The sequence below is a fragment of the Chenopodium album genome, chromosome 21 (genome assembly GCF_948465745.1).
Source record: "Chenopodium album chromosome 21, dcCheAlbu1.1, whole genome shotgun sequence".
In the NCBI taxonomy this organism is placed as follows: Eukaryota; Viridiplantae; Streptophyta; class Magnoliopsida; order Caryophyllales; family Amaranthaceae; genus Chenopodium; species Chenopodium album.
In genome coordinates this window covers 27062052-27086463 of record NC_137854.1, presented here as the reverse complement: position 1 = coordinate 27086463, position 24412 = coordinate 27062052, and the positions used below count along the sequence as shown (strand labels likewise).

The 24412-nt window shown below is 37.1% G+C and overlaps 2 protein-coding genes across 2 annotated transcripts; both read right to left on the bottom strand.

The window, feature by feature from the left end:
- Positions 1-20578: 20578 nt before the first annotated feature.
- LOC145600584 (uncharacterized) lies at positions 20579-21747 on the bottom strand. Its single transcript, XM_081656470.1, has 2 exons — positions 21541-21747; positions 20579-21346 (listed from the first exon to the last, which is right to left on the bottom strand). The coding sequence occupies exons 1-2, from the start codon at positions 21745-21747 to the stop codon at positions 20579-20581; spliced, it is 975 nt and encodes a 324-aa protein (XP_081512596.1).
- Positions 21748-21840: 93 nt separating this feature from the next.
- On the bottom strand, positions 21841-23935 carry LOC145600583 (uncharacterized). Its single transcript, XM_081656468.1, has 3 exons — positions 23659-23935; positions 23330-23602; positions 21841-22721 (listed from the first exon to the last, which is right to left on the bottom strand). The coding sequence occupies exons 1-3, from the start codon at positions 23933-23935 to the stop codon at positions 21841-21843; spliced, it is 1431 nt and encodes a 476-aa protein (XP_081512594.1).
- Between the last annotated feature and the right edge of the window lie 477 nt (positions 23936-24412).

The following is a 24412-nucleotide window of genomic DNA, read 5'->3' as shown; positions in this document are numbered from 1 at the left end:
AAGTTAGTGGAGGGTATGGGTAGTACTCTAAACAACAGGTTTAGAGGGGGTGTAGGGTGTCCAACCTACACTAGGGTCTAGTGTTCACTAATTATATAACTTCCACATTATTCATCGGAATTGGGCTTATAATATATCGTTGGAAAGCTCTTTTCGAGCCCCATCCAACTACACCATTATTAGACCCTTATCATGGACCAAACTAAATTGGATTGGCTATTTTCATAAAATAGAATTGGTTTTCAAAACAGAAAGAAGGATTTTAAATAAAAACTAACCGCAACACTAGACTTTTCACACTTTCACTTCATTCGATTATGGTTCGACGCGAAAGGTATTTATCATTGGGTTTGGTTTTGGGGAGACGCAAATGGGTGTCTACAGAAGCCCCCACTTTGACTGAGTTTGGAGAAACGCATGTTTCGAAACAAAAGTCAAAGTATCGATAGGGACGGAGAATGATTCAGAACATTCTGCGATCCTAAATCATTATTGTAACACCGATACCTGCAAACTAGCGTTAATTAAACAGATAAAGAGTTAAGAAACGTGTATCTTGCACCGTCGAGCACACATCTCTGGAGTAACCGTTTTGTTGCATTTTTATTGCTTTGATGACCTTCCACAAGCTAGAGAATGCCATCCCGCTTGAAGACTACTACGATTGTAACTACCTCCAATTTCCGTTATGATAATCTTCCGCAAGCCAGGGAACACTATCGAAGATTACTTCGCTTGAAATGATCCTCTACCGCTTTATGACCATTTTCCGCAAGCCAGGGAGCATGATTGAAGATAACTTCGCATGAAATCACCTTCAGTCTTCATGATACTATTCCGAAGAAAATTATCGAAGACCAACGCTTGTCGATCTTTTAAAGTCCGCTTGAACTTTGCTTTTGCTACGCCAGTACGTCGGCACCTTTGCTGCTTGTGAACCATTATGTCGGTGCTTTTGCTGTTTATGAACCATTATGTCGGTGCCTTTGCTGCCTATGAACCATTATGTCGGTGCCTTTGCAATGAGCCAATGTTTAGGCGCTTTAAGCTAAGTGAGGCGATCATTTATCAGGTCGATCACTTAATGTGATTGTAAGCGAGCCGATTACTAATCACGTCAAATTGCTTAGAGGGGCTAACTGGCGTACCAAGGAACCCAAATTGCTGCATAAGGTCCACATGACCATATTGATGAGCCACGTGACCTGTCGCCGCTCCAGCGCTAGCAAGAAACGCTTGTCGCTGCGTTTTTTGCTTGTCGCCAAGCAACAACCTCGTCGTTCGGCGACAGGGTCGGGTTTTTAAATACCCCCCTTTCTTCTTCATTTTGCTGGAACTGTTTCGTCGGTTTGCCCGAAAACTTCAAATTGCTCGTTGTTGCTCGTTTCTCAATCAAATTCGCTCAAACTTGTTGCAAATTGAAGCTTATTTCATCTAGTTTCCCGATCTATGTAAGTTTTGCTCAAACTTACTCTGGTTTTGCTGAATTATGCGTTCTTTGTTCTCGAATTTTCAAAAAATTCAAAATTTGATTCGCTTATTTTGCTTTGTTTGTTGAATTTTATGGCATGAACACTACTAGAAAACACCTCATTTCCGACGGAAAAATTCCGTTGGAAACACCTCAAAATCCGTCGGAAAACACCTTTCCGACGGATTTCCGTCGGAAAACACCTTTCCGACGGATATTTCCGTCGGAAAAGGTTGTCGGAAAAGGGTGGAAAAGGGTTCGTAGGAAATAGGGTCTTTTCCGACGAAAATTCCGTCGGAAACACTTTTCCAACGGAATTTCCGACAGAATTCTTTCGTCGGAAGGGATTTTCCGGCACCGGCAAATCCGTCGGAAATCTCCGACGGACGCAAATCCGTCGAAAATTTCCGACGGAATTTCCGTCGGAAATTTCTTTTATGAAATTTAAAAAAATACGCCGCGCCACCACGGGCACGGCGTATCACCACCTCCAACCACCAAAAAACCCAACATCAGCAGTCCAGAACCACCCCACCACCCACAACCACCAGATCTACCACCGACAACCACTAGCTACCACCCCCCACCACCAGCCCCTAACCCGATCCACCACTCACACCCACAGCCCACCCATAACCCGTTTCACCAGCCCCCCTAACCCGATCCACCACCCACAGCCACTAGAACCCTAACCCGATCCACCACCCACACCCACAACCACACCCATTAGAACCCTAACCCAATCCATCACCCACACAAACACCCACCAGAACACCTACCCACCTAATCGACCCCCTAATCGAACCTACCCAAAACCACCCACCTAAAACCACCAATATCGGCACCGAAACAAGCCAACCACAACCCAAAAATAAAAAAAGAGTCCCGACCCAACCCCAAAAATTCGGACACCAAAATTCAAAAAAACTGATAAAACAACAAAAAGAAAATCATAAAATATTACACATACCTTAATTCGACATAATAAAACCTTGAAATTGGGTTTAGAAGGCCAAATTCGACCACAAAAACTCTAGATCTAGAGTTTTCATGGTCGAATTTGGCCTAAAAACCTTTGTTTTCTTCGTGAGGAGAGAGAAAGGGCGAAATTGGAGGAATTTGTTGTTGATTTTCGTAGTCGATGTTGGTGTTATTGTTGGTGTTGGTGTTGGTGTTGGTGTTGGTGTTGTTGTTGATGATGTCGGTGCTAGTGGGTGGTACTGGTGATGGGAGATAAAGAGGGGAAAGAAGCTAAGAGGATAAAGAAGGGGGAAGGAGAATGAAGAGGAGAAGGAGAACGGGGATGGAGAACGAAGAGGAAAGAGAAGAAGAAAGAAGAGGAGAAGGGGCGGAAAAGAGAGGAGTGTTAGGGTTTCTAGGGTTGATTTTTTTTTTTAAAAAAAAAAAAATTCCGACGGAAATTCCGTCGGAAATTTCCGACGGACTAAAAATCCGTCGGAAAAAGTAATTTCCTACGGAAATATCCGTCGGAAAGCCCATATATTACGACGGATTTTTATTCCGTCGGAAATTTCTGACGGATTTTTAGAATTCGTCGGAAATATCCGACGGAATTAAAATCTGTCGAAAAATTCGATATTTCCGACGGAATATTGGGTCCGTCGGAAGCAGTCCGTCGGAATTCAGCTATTTTCTAGTAGTGGATTTGCTTGATTATGCTTGTGTATTGCTTTAGGAGTATTTTGAGACTTGTTTGACTCAATTTGATGGAGAAATAAGCAATTCACCATTGTTGGACTACTTGAGTTCGTGAAGAACAATGGGGTTTGTTCTTTGCGTTTTTGCTAGCTTTTCTTAGGGTATATATAGCGCGCTCACCGTTTGGATGCAGAAGGTCGCTTGAAGGACGTCATCTGGTTCGATGCATAAAGTTGGGCAGCATATAAAGATTTTGAGGATGTTGTGTGCTTCGATGCCACTTCTCTAACAAATGAATATGAACTTCCATTTGCAAAATTTGTTGGGTGAACCATCACGGTCAAACGATTATACTCCGCTGTGCTCTTGTTTATCATGAAGATTGCGACACATATTCTTGGGTAGTTCGTCAATGGGTAGAATGTATGAGGAACAAAGCTCCGTTGGCCATACTTACAAACTAAGCTACATCGATGAGGAAGCCGTTAGCTGAAATTATGCCAAACTCTCGCCATCGCTGGTGTTTATGGCACATTACGAAGAAGTTCCCGGAGAAGCTTGGAAAATACACCATGTAAGTTATTGGTCACCGTTGTTTCATACTTTTGCATGATTAAATAACCCTATATTTTTACAAGTATGTAGAAATACAGATATACGTAGACTATCTTACTGTTTATAATTTACTGTATTTGCACAATACGTGACGGGTACTAGAAATTTAAGATCACAAGTTGGAAGAGAATGAATGGCTTGATGATCTTTTACAGGAGAGGCATATGTGGGTATAGCTTGCATTCATGAAAGAGTATTTTGATTAGTGGTGAAATGGTAGGTCGTTGGGCTACCTTCCCCAATCAATCAAACAAAATTTATACACTCAACTAACCCCTATATAAGTATAGTAGCAAGTCAAGGGTCGAACCTAAAGGAATAGTGATTGAAAGTCTATTGTCTTATGATAAGCTATTCCGAAATCGAAATTGGGGTTGTAAGGCTAAGACTAAGGCTAATCGCAACAAATAAACTTGTAAAATCAAAGATGATAAACACTAGGGCTAGGATCCACATGCATTCATTATGAAATTAACTAATTTGGGAGGTCAATCGATTAAGTCAAGCAATGTGAGGGAAAATCGATATTGCAACCAAAAGAGCATATCAAGCTATTCTCCTAGAGGTCTAACTAGCGCCAACTACGATAAACTCTAGCTAGGAAACGTCACAAGATACCTCAATCGTGTAAATGCAAGCCACAAATCAATGGTCCGTATCAATGTGAACTTACAATGCAATCTAGTGTGAATAACTAGGGTGATCAAGCCTAAATCAAGCACACACATGCACAAAATCAATCAACCAATTTAATCACATTATCAACTCAATCAATTTCCCCAAATTAACTTCAATTCATTACTAATACATGCTTCACCATTACCCTAGCAATCAAACTACTCACAATCCATTAAGAACATCAAAATCAAAGCTAAACTAATCAACAAATTCATATTCATCAATTGAAATCAAACTAATCCAAACTAATCAATCAAACTATCAACAAACTTAATCATTCAACAAAACAAATGAAATCAAACATAAGATTGTATTAAAGAGTAAAAAATTCTTACAAACTTGATAGAAATCAAACCAAAATGTACCAATCTTCAATCATCAATCATCAAATCCAAAGTTTCTCTCTCTAGAAATCTAAGAACAAGTGTTTTTCTCTCTCCTCCCAAAATTCAATCTAAAATAATTCTAACGAGAATCTAATCCAAGCTATCTAAAAATAGAAGGAAACTACTATATACAAGGGAGAAGTCGGTTATGACGTCCAAAAATAGACCCACGCCGGTGCGGCCGCACATAGGGGAGAAGAGGAGGCGCACGAGCACAAACTCAGGGGGGTGCGCCCGCACGCGCCTCCTGTGCGGCCGCACGCGCCACCTGTGCGGCTGCACAGGCCCCCTATGCGCCCGCACCTAGGAGGGTCTTCCTTCCCCTTCTTCAACCTTGATCATCTAGTGCACACAACTTTGGTGATGGTGATGAACATCAAAGTAGGCAGCAAGTTCATGGAGATTTTGGTGGGTTTGAAGCATAGATGGTGCCCCCACCGCATGCGTGCACCGGTCTTGAAACTTGCCCTTCGAGTTCTTCTAGACTTGAAGCTCAAAATGCTAGCTCAAGGCATCAATTGCAATGATAAATGTTGAAGGGAAGCTCGGAAATCTTTGGATGATCGATCATAACCTACAAACAAAAGAAAACAAACAAGTAATAGAGAAAAACAACGAATAAACAAGAAAATGCACAAAATAAAGAAACTAACTACGAAAAGCACAAAGTAAAGAAATAAAGAGCAAAACTAAAGAAAACTAAGGAAAAGAGTTACAAAATGAAATAAAATTCGTCCAAAAAGAGATCAAATGAGTGCCATAAATGTCACTCATTGTATTTCTTGGTAGGAAAGAAAACGATCCAAAGGGTTGAGAGCAAAAATAGCTTTTTTAACGGTTTTGTCAAGCGCAAAACAAAACTGCATGAGTTTCCACAAAAGTATACTAGGGCAATGGAGAAAAGGGTCCGAGATGATAATGAAGTTGATGCCAGATGTATGAAGTATGTTCGCCGTCTAATAAGTGGTTTCAAGGTTGAGAAAACATTTCAAAGGTTGTACACTTATGGTATATTTCAAGAGGTTCATAAGGAGTTGTCTAGGATGGTGTATTGTAATAGTAGGGGTGAAAGGGTTGTTGATGATCATACCAAAGAGTATGTACTCGAAGATGGGGTGTGGATTGTTCCCGAAGGGCTAAGCGAAGAGGTTATTACTGATAGACGATATTGCTACAGTGTTAGGTTTAACACAATGACAAAAGAGGTGTCATGTGAATGCCGTAAGTTTGAAACCCATGACATATTTTGCAAGCACTGTATAATTATGGACCATAATTTGGTGTTTGAGATACCACAAAAATGTATTTTAGACCGGTAAAGGAAAGCTATAGTTAGGAAGCATACACAGGTCAAGGTTGCTTATCATGACCCGTCATAAACCCTAGAGGTGAGAAGGTATAATAGAATTATGACTGCTTTTGAGCCACTATGTGACAAAGCTTCTGCCGTTGATGAAGATACTGTGAACATGTTATTTGCGTCTCTATCCAAGCTAAGGGAGGACGTGAAAGAACACCGTAAGAAATACAACGAAACACATGGTTGTGTCCTTCTCCCAAATGTCGAATACCCTGTATCCGAAATAGGATCTACGAGTCACACTGCAGCTCCAACGTCGGTGTCTAAACCGGGCAATGGTAGTCATCCATATGTGAACGTTACCCAAGAAGGGGGTGAAGGTGGGAATGGTAGTAGTGGTGAATGCCTTGACTTGGATGACGTGATCCCACAGCAGCCGTCTAAACCAAACTTGATCCCACAACACGTATAAGGAAATGTGGAAGACCAAAGGGTTCCAAAAATAAACTCATGTCTGTATATGTTTACATCTCATAACATCTCCTTGTGGGTTGGGCTTAGTAAATGTGTGGCATCTTAATACACTATATCCGTAATTGATTTGTCCTTTAACTATCAAATACTATGGGGACCCAAGTTTGGTGTCCAAAACATGTATTAATGAACTTTCAATTTAAAAGTGATGTGTTCCAATAATGTTATCCTTTCATGTTCGGTGTCCAAAAACTGTATTATGAACTTTCAATTCAAAAGAGCTAGTTCAATTATTATATCATTGGTTTGGCCCATTAGTTGAACAAATTATAAATAGGACCCAACTATTGATGTTCACCAACCATATACACTATAGATAACAAACAACGGTTGGACTTTGGGCCCAACTACAAATTTTAATGACCGGTAGTTGTTTTCTAAAGCATAAATATACTAGTTGGACTTGTTTTAATTTTTTAGTTTCATAGTCAAGTAGTATCGTCATTATCAGGCATAATAGTGGGCCATTTGCCCATGTTTAAGTGTCATAGTTTAAAGGAACATATAGAATTTTGTTTTGTAAATGTATGTGCGAAGATATATGTTAAACAAAACGAGTACATAATACTTACTTAGCATAATGTTCCAACTTACAAGAGTTTAGAATATACATAATAGATACTACATAACTTAGAACTTAGGGTTGGATATTGTCTAACAAATGATCCGATTAATTTAACAAGAGTACATAACATTGGTAACATAACACAATCTAAATACTTAAGTGACATTGATATCTTAAGGTTACTCATTGTCTAACACACATGTTCCAACTTACTAGAGTATAGAACAGTCAATATACTACATGGAATGATAGAAAGGCTTATCATAAGCTAAGGTTACACAGACTATTAAACAACCTCCATGAGTAAAATACCTTGTAGGCAGTCAAGATCCGCTCACACCACATCAATCCTCCAAACACTGTCCGCTACACTTGATCGAGGGTCGAAGCTAGGTCGTTGGGGCTAACCCCTACCCAAGGTCAAACAAAATTTATAAATACTTAACCAACCCTATACTAGTATATGGTAAGTCAAGGGTCGAACCCAAAGGAATGGTGGGCTTTTGCCTAATGTCTATAGTCAACCTATCCCGAAGTCTATAGGTAGGGTGTGAATTCTAAACTAGGACAAACACGACAAATAAACGAGAAGAAATCAAATGTAATAAGCACTAGGGCTAGGATCCACATGTATTCATAATGGAATTGAATATTGGGAGGTCAAATTGGCTAAGTCAAACAATGTGAGTGAAGATCAATCATGCAGCCAATAGAGCATATCAAGCTATTCTCCTAGAGGTCTAACTAGCGACAACTACGATAAACTCTAGTTAGGAAACATCACAAGATACCTCAATCGTGTAAATGCAAGCCACAAATCAATGGTCCGTATCAATGTGAACTTACAATGCAATCTAGTGCAAGAATCAAAGTTGGCCAATCTTCAATCAATCACACACATGCACATGATCATCAACCAAATTTAATCACATTATCAACTCTATCAATTATCCCCAATTAGCACTAATCCATTACTCATACATGCTTCACCATTACCCTAGCAAGTAATCTACTCACTAGCCATTGAAATTAAGATCAAAACAACACTAATCAACAAATTCATCATGATCAAATTCAAACAAGCTAAAATCAACACAAAATCAATCAAACTTTAATCAAACTTGAACATTCAAATAAGCAAATGAATCTAACTAAAGATCAAACTAAAGATTGAATTAAAGAAAAGTAATCCTTACAAACTTGATCAAAAATCAAAAGCAATGTAGAAATCTTCAATCATCAACAATACACCATGAATTTCTCTCACTAAAACCTAGAATTTCTCTCTCTAAAATATGATCACAAAAGTTCTCTAAAATGATTCTCCTTAAATTCTCTCTCTAAAAAAGAAGGAAAGACCATATATAGGAAATATACAAAAGAAGAGTTAGTTAGATTGTCCCAAAAGAAACCCCGGAAGGTGCGGTCGCATCAAGGAAGAGGCGCGGGCGCGGGAAAAAGGGTACAGACAGAGACCACATGCGTACGCGCCCGCACCTAGTAGTAGGGTATACTTCCTCTTCTTCGTCCTAGTTCATTCTCGTGCGCTCGTCTCGGTGATGATGATGAACACTAAGGTAGGCAGTCTTGAAATGGATAATTTGGTGGGTTCATGGCAAAGATGATGCCCCCATCCACCGCATGCGTGCATCGATCTCTTGACTTGCTCCTTGCGTTCCTTCAAACTTGAAGCTTCGAAAGGGAACACGAGGCATCCAAATTGATGAGAAATGTGAGAGAAAGGCTCGGGAATCCTTGAAAACACGATCATAACCTGAAAACAAACAAATAAAAGGGAAAAAGAACAAAGAAACAAAGAGATGCACAAAACAAGAAAACTAACTACGGAAAGCACAAACTAACAAAATAAAGAACAAAACGAAGAAAAACTAAGGAAAAGAGCTATAAAATAGCATGAAAATCATCCTAAAAGAGACAAAATGAGTGCCTAAATGACACTCATCAAATTCCCCCAAGCTAAACTTTTGCTCGTCCTCGAGCAAAACAAAGCAAGAAAGAAAAAGGATGAAAGACTTATTCAAAAAGATAAAGAAAAACTCAAGACGAGAATATACACTAAGATTCAATGCCGTAGGAATCACGGTTGTTTTTAGCTACAACAAGCCCTTTAAACCCCAAAGTCGCCTATGAGGACGAGTAAGGTCTCGCAAGGGTTTCCTAAGAGTTTACCCACAACTCTCCACCAACATCAAAGAGGCAAAACCATAAAAAGAAAAGAAAAGGGAAAAAGGAAAACAAAACCTTTGCGAAATGGACTTACAAAGAGACTATAATGCAAATGAATGAAAATCTTTCTCAAGTAGTCAAGGTATGCACTTTTCAAGATATCTACGGTTGATTGAAACATAGAGTATGCTAGGCATAGGAACTAGACATCACAATCCACGTTCATCCCAAACGATCTTACCGTGTTCTCCCCACTAGTCTCAAATCTCCCCTTAGTGAGCATCCCAATGATTCCTCGAAGGAACCGGAAAAAGAGATTTATTTAGGCTACTCGACAATCTTGACTATGCATCCCCTTTCCTTAGGTAATGACCCATGATTCCCTCCCCCGAATAGTGACTCAACTTTCTAGGTCGAAAGGTCTTTCCCCAAGGTTGTAATGTAAGGCATAAAGGGTGAAGGTAGACTAAAATTTAAAATTTGGCGGTTTTCCTAAAAAGTGAAGCAAAAGGGTGATCAATCCTTAACAACACGATCAAGAAATCACCAAACAAAAACAGCACCCCCAAGATTATTCAAAGCTATACTCACAAGAAATATATACAAAAAGCGTAAACGCTTCTCCCCCAAGCTTAAATGAAGCATTGTCCTCAATGCTTAGAAGGAGAAAAGAATACATCAAAATATTTTTGAATTTTCACTTTTTCAATTTTTTTGTTGTTGTTTTTTTTTTTTTTTTTTTTTTTTTTTTGAAATGCTTTGCTTTATCCTTGCCTTTTACTCAATTCGGACGGCTTTTTCAATAATGCACTTATTAGTCCATGCCTTTTTAAATGTAGGACGACTTTTACTCATACTCATTTGCCATTATTCACAAAGAAGATTAAAGTCACAAGCTTGCATGAATGGAACCACATATCCCAACTATATCACCACAACTCCTTCAAGAATGAGCAATTGCTTCACAAAAACAAGAAAAGAAAGAAAATGAAACAAAAGGCCAAAGATCTAAAGATGTGGCTTGAAAAGAAGGAAATAGGCTCAAATGGTTACAAGAAGGCAAATGTAAACCCAAAAACAAATATTAAACGAACTATCCTAAAAATTGAAAAATAACACCTCGAAAAAGGTGCCTTTGTCCTCCCTAGACAGCTCGGTCTCGGGTTTAAGAATCATAAATCAAGCTTAATAGATTAGGTTTGCAAAGTCAAGGATCCACGCCGCTCATACAAGATAGGTTGAAGGCTTGAAAAACGATGAACCTCACATGGATGTAGCAAATACTCACTAGTGGTGTCAAATCGACTATAGGGAGCAACTACCAAGAATTCCTCAAACAAGTGGAATCTGGCTTCATGATCCTCCTAGTTCAAACCAACTACCCTAGCATACACCTATCCTCAGCTCGAGTCAACCAAACATAGTCTCAAACTGTGCATACCTTTACTACCTAGGAAGAAAGTCATGCAAAAGACAAGTCCAATGTACAAAGTCCAACTCATAAGGAGAACAAAAATGAAATTAAGCCTCAAAATCAATCCACAAACCAAAATAAGAACAAAGGAAAATAAAAGGAAAAGAAAAATAAGAGAAAAGAAAAGAAAAGGAAAAGAAAGTCATAGATAAAGAAGAATAAGAGAAAAGAACTAAAAAGCAAGTTAAGCACATATATCCCAATCGACATACAAGTGATCAAATGACAACATCGTCATTGATCCCAAACATATTACGTGTTAAAAACTTGAAAAAGCTGAAAAGAAAATTGCCGAAACTTTGGCCTTGCAACAAAAGATGGAGGAATTATCCATCAAAGAAAAATCGTTGGAGAAGCTTGTTCTTCGTTCCACAATGGGGAACTAGTACTTTGACACAGAAAAGTTTGCTCCTCCTACAGGACTCTCTTTACCAGAAAAGTTCGTAGCTACGGACTTGCCAATATTCAAGGTGACTAACAATCCAAAAAATCATTTAATGTGTTTTACTGGCACCATGGCATTAAACGGTGTTGATCCTAAGCTTTATGCTTTGACTTTCCCTTTATCTCTAGACCTAGCCGCAAGTGAGTGGTACTATGGGCTAGATGTTAAGTTCAAGACAACATGGGATGATGTAGTTTCGGCTCTCACCACCCAATATGAGAGTAACGTACAGTCCAATCAACTTTACGTGAGCTCAAGATGCTTAAGTAAGGCGACAATGAAAGTTTCCTTGCTTTCTATGGTAGATGGCGAGAAAAGGCGGCTCACCATGCCCAAAGGCCACCTGAACTCGAGTTAGTACAAAAGTTCATGACAATTGTCATGAAAAGTGCAACAAACATCTACGCTACCTTGGATTAGACACTTTTCAAAAGGTCTATTATGTGGCTACTAGGATTGAAGATTATCTTGCTAAAGAAAAAGCAAATAAACTCCATTATCATCATCAACCTAAGAATAACTACAAAAATGGGAATGATAATACATCATCCTCTATTGATGTATTTTCTACTTCCACGCAATATAATAGCACTAATTAATATCATAGAAATGACCCTCAAAGAAGATGGACAATATCCTATGATATACAAGGAGTTGTTAGAAAAATTAAGTGAAAAAGGGTTACTTCCACCAACAGGGCGAACGCCACCCACTCCTCCAGAAAAAAGAAATGCTCAATGGGATGGCAATGCCTATTGTGCTTATCATAGAGGTGTTGGGAATGATACTGAACGTTACTTCGTCCTAAAGCACAAGATTCAAGACCTAGTAGACGACGGGAGAATTCCCATGCCTAAACCCAACAACAATGTATCACCACTAGGGACATTTCATATTGATGAGGATCATATGGGTAGTGATACATTCAATCCTTTAGACTATATCACACCTATAGGGAAGTCTCTAACCACAACAGTCATAGGGGCAACTAATGAAGTGTATGGGTTATGGGATGACGATTTTCAAGACTTATATGTCTCTAAGTACGCTGCCGTCCCACCTCTACCTTGTCTACAAAACGAGACAAGTGGAGCACCTAATTGGGATCACTTCTTAGGGAAATCACAAGATTTATCAAATCTCTCCTTAAATGAACAATGGCATCAAGCACAACTTATGGAGCATTTTGAAATGGAGGCGCACTTAAAGCCTCTAGAAGAAAGTTGGTACATAAGTCCTACAACTAACACAAACGAGGTAGATCATCTAACTCGTTCGGGGTGAGGTTATCAAGCACCATCAAATGGATATTCAGCCACTCAAAACCAAAACCAAAATCAGGTTCAAAGTCCAATACCACCTCCACTTGAGGTGGAAGATCCATTGGTCAAACAACTCGCCAATCTAAGGCGAAAGTTAACATTTGGGAACTCTTACGTACTTCTAAAGAAAATAGGAATTCTCTTAAGAATGCTCTAACGACTTTGTCTTTGAGTACGGACACAACTCCCTAGGATCTCGTTAGCTTTCTTACTAGCGAGAAATCCGACAAATCAATCATTTTTACTAATGATGATTCACCTTCAAAAGACACTACCCACAACAACGCATTATACTTAATTTTGGGGTGCAAGGGATACAACATCCCTCTTACTTTGGTGGACAATTGACGTGGGGAAAACTAGGTCATTAAACTAATCCTCCCTACGGTCAAACAAATTTATAATCACTCAACTAATCTAAATACAAGTATAGAGGTAAGTCAAGGGTCGAACCACTAGGAACGGTTATGTTAAAGTATTTCTAATTATTGCGCCTAAGCTAGGCCGAAAACTAAGGTAAGAGAGAATACTAACAACTAACAAAACAAGTAACCAAGGAAATAAAACACTAGGAATGGGGATCAACAAGTAATCATGTCAATTGCAACAACTTGGAAGAGTATGCCAATCAAAGGTTGTGAGGACTAATGAAAAGAGCAATCAATTGGATACAAAGAGCTATCTCCTAATTGTTAAGCTAGGGTTCACTATGAATAAAAAATCAAGAGAATCATAATCAAAACCAATCGACAATTGCAATCCCTAAATCAATTGTTCGTGTCATTAGCAATTACAATGCAATCTAGCATAATTCTCAAGGCCTAATTGAATTACACACATGCAAACCTTCATTAATCACTTTAATCTCAACAATTAATCAACACAATTCAAAAATTAATCACAATTAATCAATCATACAAGTTTCACCCAATTTCTAGCCAACAACTACTCAAACAACATCATCAAATCAACTATAGAGAACAAGAATCAACAAAATATCAAGAACAAATACTCTAATCAAACATCAAATATCAAAATCAAATAAAACAAACATCAAATTAAACAAAGCAATTGAATGAGATAGAGTTTAGAAATGCTCATTGATAATTAAGAAGATCTCCAACACAATTGTCACACTTGCATCTTCAATCTCTCAATCACCATTGAAATTCCTCACTTTCTCTCTCTAAAACTACTCCTAATCTAGCCTAATCTAGAGAGAGAAGCTCTCAACCTAAGAGAGAGAACACTATTCTAAAACTAAGGAATTACATGAATGAAGAATAAAGGAAACCAAAAACTATATAAACAAAAGAAGAAAAGAAGTTTAAAATCATAAGAGACCCAGAAACCAACATTTCCATGCATATAGCCCGCGACGTACCTACAAAACAACACAAAGAAACGGAGAAGCGAGTGAAATTGCCGAGAAATGAATAATATGATAAGAAAACCATTAAAAGCATGCATTTCTCTAAACTAACACAAAATCACGCAAATCGGACATTAATCTCTAAAAACACAACATAAATGACCAAAAACGAGCATAGAAATATAAAAAAAAACATAGCCTAAAGGTGCCATAAATGGCACGGATCAACAATGGGTCAATTGTAAATGTGTGCCCATTACGAACTGCAAAATACTTAGACCTCAATCAAGAAAAAGATTTTCAATCAACAACATAAAGCATTAGGGCCTATATCAATTCAAGGAGATCGGTGTGCGGAACTGTTGAGCTATCAATTACCACAGGCCTAATTCAAAAGATGGTTGAATTTCATGTCATGGACATTAAACCTACATTCGACCTTCTTCTTAGACGTCCTTGGATACATGAGCTTGGAGCGATACCATCCTCCCATCATCAAAGTATTAGGTTGAACTATCAAGGTCTTCCTATGCCTATACACGCTTAGGGATGTCAGTGGGGCGGGTCAAGTAGGAGACCCGCCCCATCCCTGGTCTTGGTTTGGTGGGTGGTGGGGCGGGGATAGGGATAAAAGTCATACCCGCCATGGGTGATGGGGCGGGGGTGAATTTTACATTGTACCTGCCCCATCACCGCCCCGCTCCAACCGCCTCGCTCCAACCGCCCCGCTCCAACCGCCCCACTTCGTACCCGCCCTATCCCCACCCGCCCCACTTCGTACCCGCCTCATCCCCACCTCACACCCACATCTATATATTTTATATACTATTTTATATATAAAAAAAATGTAAAACAAAATAGTAGATATAATAATTTATAATACACTAATTTTATAATTAAAAAAAAGTGTGTAATATTAATAATAATTTTATTTGTTGTTATTTATACGTAGTATTAAATATGTTGGATTATGTATTGGGAGGTGGGTCTTAGGGTGGGGATTAAGCGGGTCTTAGGTGGGGATGGATATCCAAGGGGGGGGGGGGATGGTTTTGGAATTGTACCCGTCGGAGCGGGGATGGGGATGAATTTTGGACCCGCCCGCGGGGATGGGGACGGGGATGGGTATGAATTTTTAGATGGGGATGGGGATGGGAAGGCCAACATCCGCCCCGACCCGCCCCATTGACATCCCTATACACGCTTCTCCTTTCAAGATAGTGATAAATGATCAATCGCTTCTAGAAATAAACCAATAGTAAACAACATCTTATTTAAGAGTGGTTACTTTCCTAAGATGCCTTTAGGAATAGGTATGAAAAAAATCTCTTTTTCTTCCTATACCAAAGAAAAGTTTATCTTTTGGATTGGGATATAAACCAACCAAAGAAGAACTAGAGTCTCACGATGCCAAAACCAAAGCACGTAGAGAAAACAATAAGAAAAGGATAATCACTTTACTCCCATCCTACAATCAAACCCTTAATGGACAATTCATTAGGAAGGGAGAAGATTACCTATGTTATGACTTTCCAGAACAATTGGTTCTAGAAGGTATCAAGAAGCCTGGATTTAAAATATTCCACGATTGCTACTTCTTAAATGACGATTTTGAAATCGCTCACTGAAAACACCCAACTCTAGGGTGCTATGATAGGCAATCATTCAACTTGCTATTTGGACTAGAGCAAAATCATGTTGCTATAATGATTAATCATAATGCCATCTAAGACGAAGCTTTTAACCCAACCTCGTTGATCACCTCTTCTAATGAAACCTTCAAGCATGGATGGAGGAAGTCTTTCAAATGGATTAACCATAAAGGTGATAAGCTAGAAATCATCACAAGCGAAGGGAAGATATGTTTGAAGAATCTGACATGAATTTAGTATAGACTTTAAGGAAGCTGAAAGTTTGAGCCTTGTGGCCATTACCGAGTCTTTATTTTCTAGTTCTAAGGACGAAGATCCCAAAAAGGATTCTTCTCTTGATGTACTTTCTTTTGATTTCAATAATATGAACTCTATTTTCGAGTATATGCCTTCTCTTGAATCTTTTAAATGCTATAATAATCAATATAATTAAGATGAAAACGTTAATAAATTGGTTGAATTAATGAATGAACGAGAATTAAAGAACCCTATAATTGAAGATTTTGAAATAATCAATATAGGAACTAATGAGAACAGAAAGGGGAGTCAAAATTGGCTTAACTTTAAATCCGAAAGAGCGATTTGAAAGGAATGGTGTCCTTCGAACAAGTTTATTATTCTGATAGTGGGTTCAGAATTATTAGAAAGCTAATATATTCTGTAAGGTCAAGTGATCAGAATGCCTGGGTGGAGGCCGCTTCCGATCAGTAATATTAACGCATAATTAATATTACAACTTAATCTTAACTGAACCCTTCGGGTCACACCCAAGCAACTAACGAGACGGTACAGGGAGGACCGGAACCTTTCATCATCAGTTGATGTTTGGCCTCTGCTACTACCAGCTACAGCAGGAGAGGGTGGGGTAGTAGCGGCCAAAGCTTTCCTTTTTGACCTTGTGTTTGGAGAGTTGGCTTCTTCAAGGCCAATGATTATATATGGCCCTTTTCTCTTATGCGGTGTCTGTCGCCTTACTTGTTACTTTACTCTAGCCATTTAACCGAAAATAAAAATAAAAATAAATGTAGCATTGTGAGAAATAAAACACATAAAGGAAAAAAAAAGGGCCAAACATAATTAAATGGCCATTACCAAGCAAAAATTGTAATGTAGTTTTACTGGTATATGTAATCAGGTATTAACCATAATATCAATAGGCTATTGCCAATAAGAAGTATCATGTTGACATTACTCTTAAAAAATAACAGGTATTGACCAAATTTCCCAAAGGTCATTGTGAACACAAACATAACATGTATATACCCAAAGATGCAAAAATTTAAGAGTTATTGCCAAAAAAAAAAAAAAATAAAAGCTAAAAAAATAAAGTACTATGTGACTGTCAAAGGTAAATTGGTAGTCACCAAAATTCTAAAAGGTCAATGCTAAAAAAAAAAAAAAGATTTACTATACATACCCAAAGATCCAAAAATTAAGAGGTCAACAAACTAGTATTCACCAAACATACCAAGGCTCATTGCCAACAAAAAACATAAGATGTATATACACAAAGGTGCAAAAATTAGTGTCACTAGCAACTAAAGACCAAAAAAAAAACAGAACATGTATCTACTTCCGCTGTTGCACAACTACAATTTTGATTTTCCAAACAAATTTTGATTTTCCAAACAAGTAGAGTAAAACTATTGTTATGTGCCAGACAATAAAATATACATTTATTGGAAAAGAGGCAAAAATCAACAACATGTGAATCCTTTTTTTAATTTGAAAAACATATTGTCACTAACATGACAAAATAATAAAATGTAAATTCGAACAATCAGTTTACTTATGTTAAAAAGTAAATTTGGACATTATAATTTTTCAATCGACATGACAAATTATACTAACACAATTTTGTATATGAACTATAAAAGTAACCTATAATCGGAACCGAAAAATAAATAAATTGGATATTAAAAAATAAAAAAATATAAAAAACAGAGTTACTTCATTCACTATAAAACTACAGAATCGAATTCACCATTGAAATGAAATCTAAATACATAGTTTATGCAAAAACTATACAACAAATCGATGGCAGCAATTTTATAAAACCTAAAATAAATTTCACAAAAAATTGTAATACGAATATTTTGATAAAATTTTGTACATAATTACCATAAAATAAGGAAACTATTTTTTTTAATTTGTGCTTTAGGTATAATCATGCCGTAAATTTTGTAAATACAATGATAAACAAAATTAAAAACATAAACAGATTAAACTAAACTAAAATGAATTTATATACCTTGTACTCGAGTTTGAAGAAGGTTAAATGTGAATGGGGAGGTTGGAGAGGTTTTGTTGAGAAAAGTGGTTTTGGAAAATTGGGGATTGTGAATGGCGGTGTATAGGAGGAATTATTTTTTACCTTTTGTTTTAAAAATTTGACGGTTTCTTTTTTTTCGAATTTTTTCCCTTTAACCAAGGTGTGTATATGTGATTGGGATAAGATGGAGTGTTTAGGTAGATATGGTAATGATGACATTAAATGTTTATTTTTTTTTTAATTTTTACATATAACTATATTTTTAGAAAATGTAACAAAAATCTAATTGAGGTTGTAATAATGTGACAAAGATAAATTGTATTTCCTATACTTTGCAATGTTAACTGGTAATATCCTACTACAATTTGTGTCTAAAACCTCTATACAACAATGCAATTCCAATACTACTTTTTTTTAATGTCTTGTATTACTATTCCTAATTATCAAATATATTATATGCTAGTACCTATTGAATAAATAAACCCACAATGTTTTGGGTAATTGGTAATTATATTATAGGATAATACCCAACAATCACACAATAATAAATTTGGTAATCTAAATTAGGCGTTACTTTTTTTTTTCTTATGCAAACATTTGACAACATGAGTAATCTTTATACAAAAAAGTAGCTAAGTTATCTAATAGTATATACAAAGTATGTGTTACATGGAGTATAAAGAATTCAATAATTTGTTGAGGGTGACATATGTGAATTCATATATGAGTGGCCATGTCATTGTTATATGTGAATTGTAATCATGTCAAGTATTACCATCAATTAGGGGGCGTTTGGTTCAAACAATGGTATGAGTTTGGAATGAGGAATGAAACTTGGGTGGTATTGGGTTAGAACTTGATACTTGATTTCATGTGTTTGGTTTTTATGTAGGAATGATAGTTATTCTTTTAATTTTAAACCTAATGATATGGGTATGAGCCATACCCACCTCCCCCCTTGGGTTTCAAAAACCCATACCTTGGGGGTTTGAGGTATGGGTTTGAAAAATGAAATTTCTAAAAACAAACGCAAGGTATGGGTTTTGGTCATTCTAAACCCATACCTTATACCTATTATGCTTGAACAAAACACCAATGTGCTTTGTGGTATATTTAGCTATAAATTGATTTAACAATAAATTTGATTACACGAATTTGTAAAAAAAAAGAACTTATTTTTTTCCCTGTATAAACCAATCCAATTAATTATGAAGATTTGTATCCAAACTTAAAAAGTTATTAGAATTTATAACGGGATCATTTTTCCTATAAGTAATCAATCACCATAATTTTCTACTTGAGGCAAAATCTTATATAGAATACCTGCCATTATGCAATATCTTATATATAATACATGCCTTATTATTCTACAATTTCAATGTTGAATAGTTGCTAATTTGCTGTAAAACAATGTCAATAACTCTAATATATAAAAATACCATTTTTGTTAATGTACTACTTTTTTTTTATTTAATACATGTCAGGTTTAAATTTTTAACATTAATATTTTTTTTGATTTTGTTAATACCTTCACAAATGACATTTTTTTTTGTTATTTTTTTTCTTTTATAAACCGTAACACAGATTAAATATTTTTAATTTTACAGTTATTTTTTTAGTTTATTTTGATGAAACATTTTTTTTTTTTGGGGGGGGGGGGGGGGTTGGGGGAGGTTACTATATTTATTTTTTATATTTTGTCAAAAAAAACAAAAAAAACTATAACTTCCTTCAACCAAAGGTGTGAAAAATTAACTGTAACTTTCATAATGTATTCTTAAAAAAACGGTTACACTACAATATTACCAATAAACAAATGATTATATTTTAAATTATATATTTTTTTTTTTTGAAAAAGGAAAAATGGTTACAATTAACTTTTATATAAATCAGTTCATTGTTCAACATCCATTTTTACTTTATTTTCACATAATTCTAGTACAATTCACCACATTTGGAAATGGAGATCAAAGAGATTAACCCAAATAACATGGAAGAAGAGAAAGAAGTTTTATGTATTAGTTATTTTCACATAATCAATTTTTCTGATTATTATTAGATATGTTATACTATTATACTCATTATTCACATATATAAATTAATAATATCTTATTTTTAGTAAAGTTCGAATTTAATGAATTGCCTATATTAGATTCATTTATTAAAGAATATGTAAGTAGAGATCATATGATCATGTCTTAATGTGTTAGATACTTTTGTTTTTTTATATTGAATATATATTGAATGTGCTTATTTGGAAACTAATTGCAGTAAAGATGCATGAATTTATGTTTTCAAAATGTGTGTTGACACTTATCGACTATGGTAATTACAAAAAAAATGAATTTTATCGTTAATGTTGACATGATCTACTTGAGAGAATGTTCATCACAAACGCAAAAGGTTATTAAACGATGAAGGATGCAACACAACACCTTGCAAAAAGAAAAAGGGATACTGAATTATTTTGTGAATTTCGAATTAGACTATTTGAGTAAATAGTGTGATTTTTTTAGTGTTAGAAAGAAAGATTTTTTTTGGGAAATTCTCTCTGGTGAACTCCAATATTTTAACTTTCTAAGTGGTAAACTTTTTTAAAAATTATTATCTTTTTTTTTGACACGCCTCAAAGCTTAGCTTTATTAATCACACCGTCAAGTTTGCAATATCGTTACAAATTACCCCTTGTAATTCAAGGGGACACTCCTCAAGCCATATACGACTTTCACTAAAATTGCAACTTAATTTAGCTAAACTATGAGCCACAATATTGCCGGCTCTCTTAACAAAAGAAAAAGACACTGCTCTACAGTCATTAATAAGCTTGCGAATATCCTTCATGACATAGCCAAATTCATTCGGAGGATTAATGCCTTTTTTCAGATGGCTAAACAGTTTGATGTTGTCTGTTTCAATTTCAAGATCAATGAAGTCCGCTTGTCTTGTAATTAGGACACTCTGCCTCATAGCTATAGCTTCTCCTACATCCACATCAAATTGCCCTTTAAAGCACGAGCAGTAAGCCATCACTACATCCCCGACAGCATCCCTCAACACTCCACCAACATTGAGATGCCGTTGTCCCACAAAACCAGCATCAGAATTTAGCTTGTAAATTCCAGCAGCAGGGGCTTTCCAGACAGAACCAAGCTGCTGCACAGGTTGAGTAACAGCAGCCTTTTCCATTGCTACAACATATTCACCAACCAAACTGAGGGCCTTATGAATAATTTCAATATCAGGCTTTCTTTTCCTCTCAAACACCCAGCTATTTTGCCTAAGCCAAATCCCCCACGCAAGGCACCAAAAGACACCCCACCACTCTCCTTCTTTAATTTTCTCATTCATTTCAGTGCACCAACTTCTGAAATCACTAGCTTCCATCATGCTTGTGTCGAGCCTAAGAGCAGATATCTTCCAGATTGAACTAACAAACGAGCAGTTTAGCAGCATATATAGAGTTGATTCTTCCTCTTCACCGCACAATAGACACTGTCTATCTATGCACATTCCTCTAGCAGCCAGAGCTACCCTCACAGGTAGGCTTTCCTTCACACATCTCCACGCAAAGAGTTTAATTTTGGGGGGATTTTTTAGTGCCAGATAACTTTCCATTTAAAGTCACGCTGCCTATTTGAACCAGAAGCTCGCTCCCTTTCTTCACTCTCAATCAGCATATTGTAAGCACCTTTCATATTATAGCAGCCATCCTTCGAAAAATGCCAGCACCAACCATCCTCTTCCTCAAAAATGGGGATGGGAATGCTACAAATATTTTCCACTTCACGATGAGTGAAATGCTCAGCTAGCAGCATTTCGTTTCATTTTCTGTCAACCCAAAGTTCATTAACAAAGGTTGGAACATCATCCCCAGAACCCCTTGGTGACAGAACACGAAAATTGGGAAGTTAAGGCACCCACGGATCATCCCAGATTCTGACATTGCATCCCTTCCCAACAGTCCTTCTCGCTCCTCTCTCCACCATATCCCGCACACTCAAAATGGATCTCCAGGTGAAGCTCGAGTTGGAAGCAATCTTAACATCAAAATATTTCGAGGAGGGGAAATATTTACCTTTGAGAACCCGAGACATGAGGGAATTCTCATTGGTTATAATCCTCCAAGCCTGTTTAGCAAGCATAGCTTTGTTAAACAATTTCATATTTCGGAACCCCAATCCACCATTATTTTTTGCACGATATAATTTGTTCCAATCCACCCACGACATCTTTCTTTCTTCACTTTTTTGTCCCCAAAAAAAATTCCGGCACATTTTTTCCACCTCGTTCAGAATGCTCACCGGGATTGTTAAACACTGCATAGCATAAGTAGGAATAGCCTGGGCCACCGACTTAATAAGAATCTCTCTTCCTGCTTGAGATAAAAATTTTTCTTTCCATCCCTTGAGTTTTTTCCAGACGCGATCTTGAATATTCTGAAAAACGGCTTTTTTAGATACCCCAATGTACGTTGGAAGGCCTAAATATTTTTCGTATCCATCGACAGCCTTAAAAGATAACTTCATCTGAAGCAAATTTCTCTTTTCATGATCTACATTTCGGCTAAAAGACACCTCCGATTTCTCCATATTCAACTTTTGGCCTGAAGCTACCTTATAGGTAGAAAGAATATCAAGCACTTTATCAGTTTCATCCTCATTTGCTCGTACAAAAAGTAGGCTATCGTCTGCAAAGAACAAATGTGAGATTGGCTCAACATGTCTCCCAATTTTAACCCCATGAATGATCTTTTTCCTTTTGGCATCCCGAAGCAAAGCTGATAAGCCCTCTGCACACATAATGAACAAAAAAGGTGACAAAGGATCTCCTTGCCGGAGTCCCCTGCTAGGTCTAAACTCCCGGGACGGTTGCCCATTAACCAATACATCAAAAGAAGTAGATTTAACACAATTCATGATATTAGCAACAAAATTCCCCGGGAAACCAAATTTCTTCATCATTTTCTCCAAGAAACCCCGTTCAACTCTGTTCGTAGGCTTAGCTCATGTCCAATTTTAAACCAAGGTAACCCTGTTTGCCAGACTTCTTTTTTCTCAGATAATGAAAACATTCATACGCCACTAGAATATTGTCTGTGATAAGTCTCCCAGGAACAAAACCACTCTGCGACTCACTAATAATAGTAGGTAGTACTTTTTTTAGCCTGTTTTCTAGAACTTTTGACACAATTTTATACAAAACATTACACAGACTAATAGGCCTATAATCAACAGGAGACTAACACCTAAATCACTCTTTTTTTTTTCGAAATTAAAACAACGTGTGTCTGATTTATAGAACCTAAATCACCTACATTATTAAGAATATTCAAGACCTTGCTCACTACATCACAACCAACAATAGTCCAGAATTTTTGAAAAAAGATAGCCGACATACCATCCGGGCCAGGAGCTTTTGTAGGGTGCATTTGGAATAGACCCTCACGAACTTCATCGCCTGTAAAAGGAGAAGCTAACTCGCCATGTTGGGCTTCCGAAATCTCAGTATCGACCTTCTCTATCACACATTCAGCTTCATCATGGCCATCGGACGCAAAAAGAGCAGCAAAATGGTTCACGAAAACTTCTGAAATCTGTTCTTCTTCATCATAGACATTACCCGCAGCATCTTTAATGTCTCGAATGTGATTTCTCGCTTTTTGTTGACTAGCTTTTTGGTGAAAAAAGTAGTATTTTTATCACCATTCATAAGCCAATCTTGTCTACTCCTTTGTCTCCAATACAACTCTTCTCTATATTCTAGCTCATCCATTCTGTCATCCAACACACGCATCTGAGCTATATTATCATCTGTTTGAGCTTCCCCCATCAAAAACACCATACGAGCTCTGCAATCTTTCATTTCTTTGAGAAAATCACCAAATTTGTTACGACTCCAAGCACTCAAGTTCATCGAAGTATGAGCTATTTTTGAACAGATGTCACCTCCTCCCTCCCAAGCACTTGCCACAATGTCACCACACGTTTCCTCCTTAAGCAACATTTCCTCGAATCTATATTGCCTTCTTTTTTTTCTTTTTTTGTTTCCCAACTCCCTTACTAATGCACAGCAGCAGAGGTAGATGATCGGACTTTCGTTTCGAAAGGTGAGACACAAAAGAACCACTGAACATGTCTTTCCATTCCCTATTTGCAAAAAACCTATCTATCCTTTCTTGCACATTTTTTTCCCCACCTCTATTGTTAGTCCAAGTGTAGTCGTGTCCTACATACCCCAAGTCCTCAAGATCACAATAATCAATAGCACTTCTTAAAATGTCAGCTTCTACATTGTTGAAATCCCTTCCCCCTGTCTTCTCATTTGAGGTAAGCATAAGGTTAAGATCACCCCCACACAACCACGGCCCAATATGATATTTAAAAAGCATCTCAAATAACAGCCCAGTTTTATACTTATTTTCCTCCTCCGAATGACCATATAGCCTTGTAAACCTCCATTTCCCAGAATTTTCCACCATTG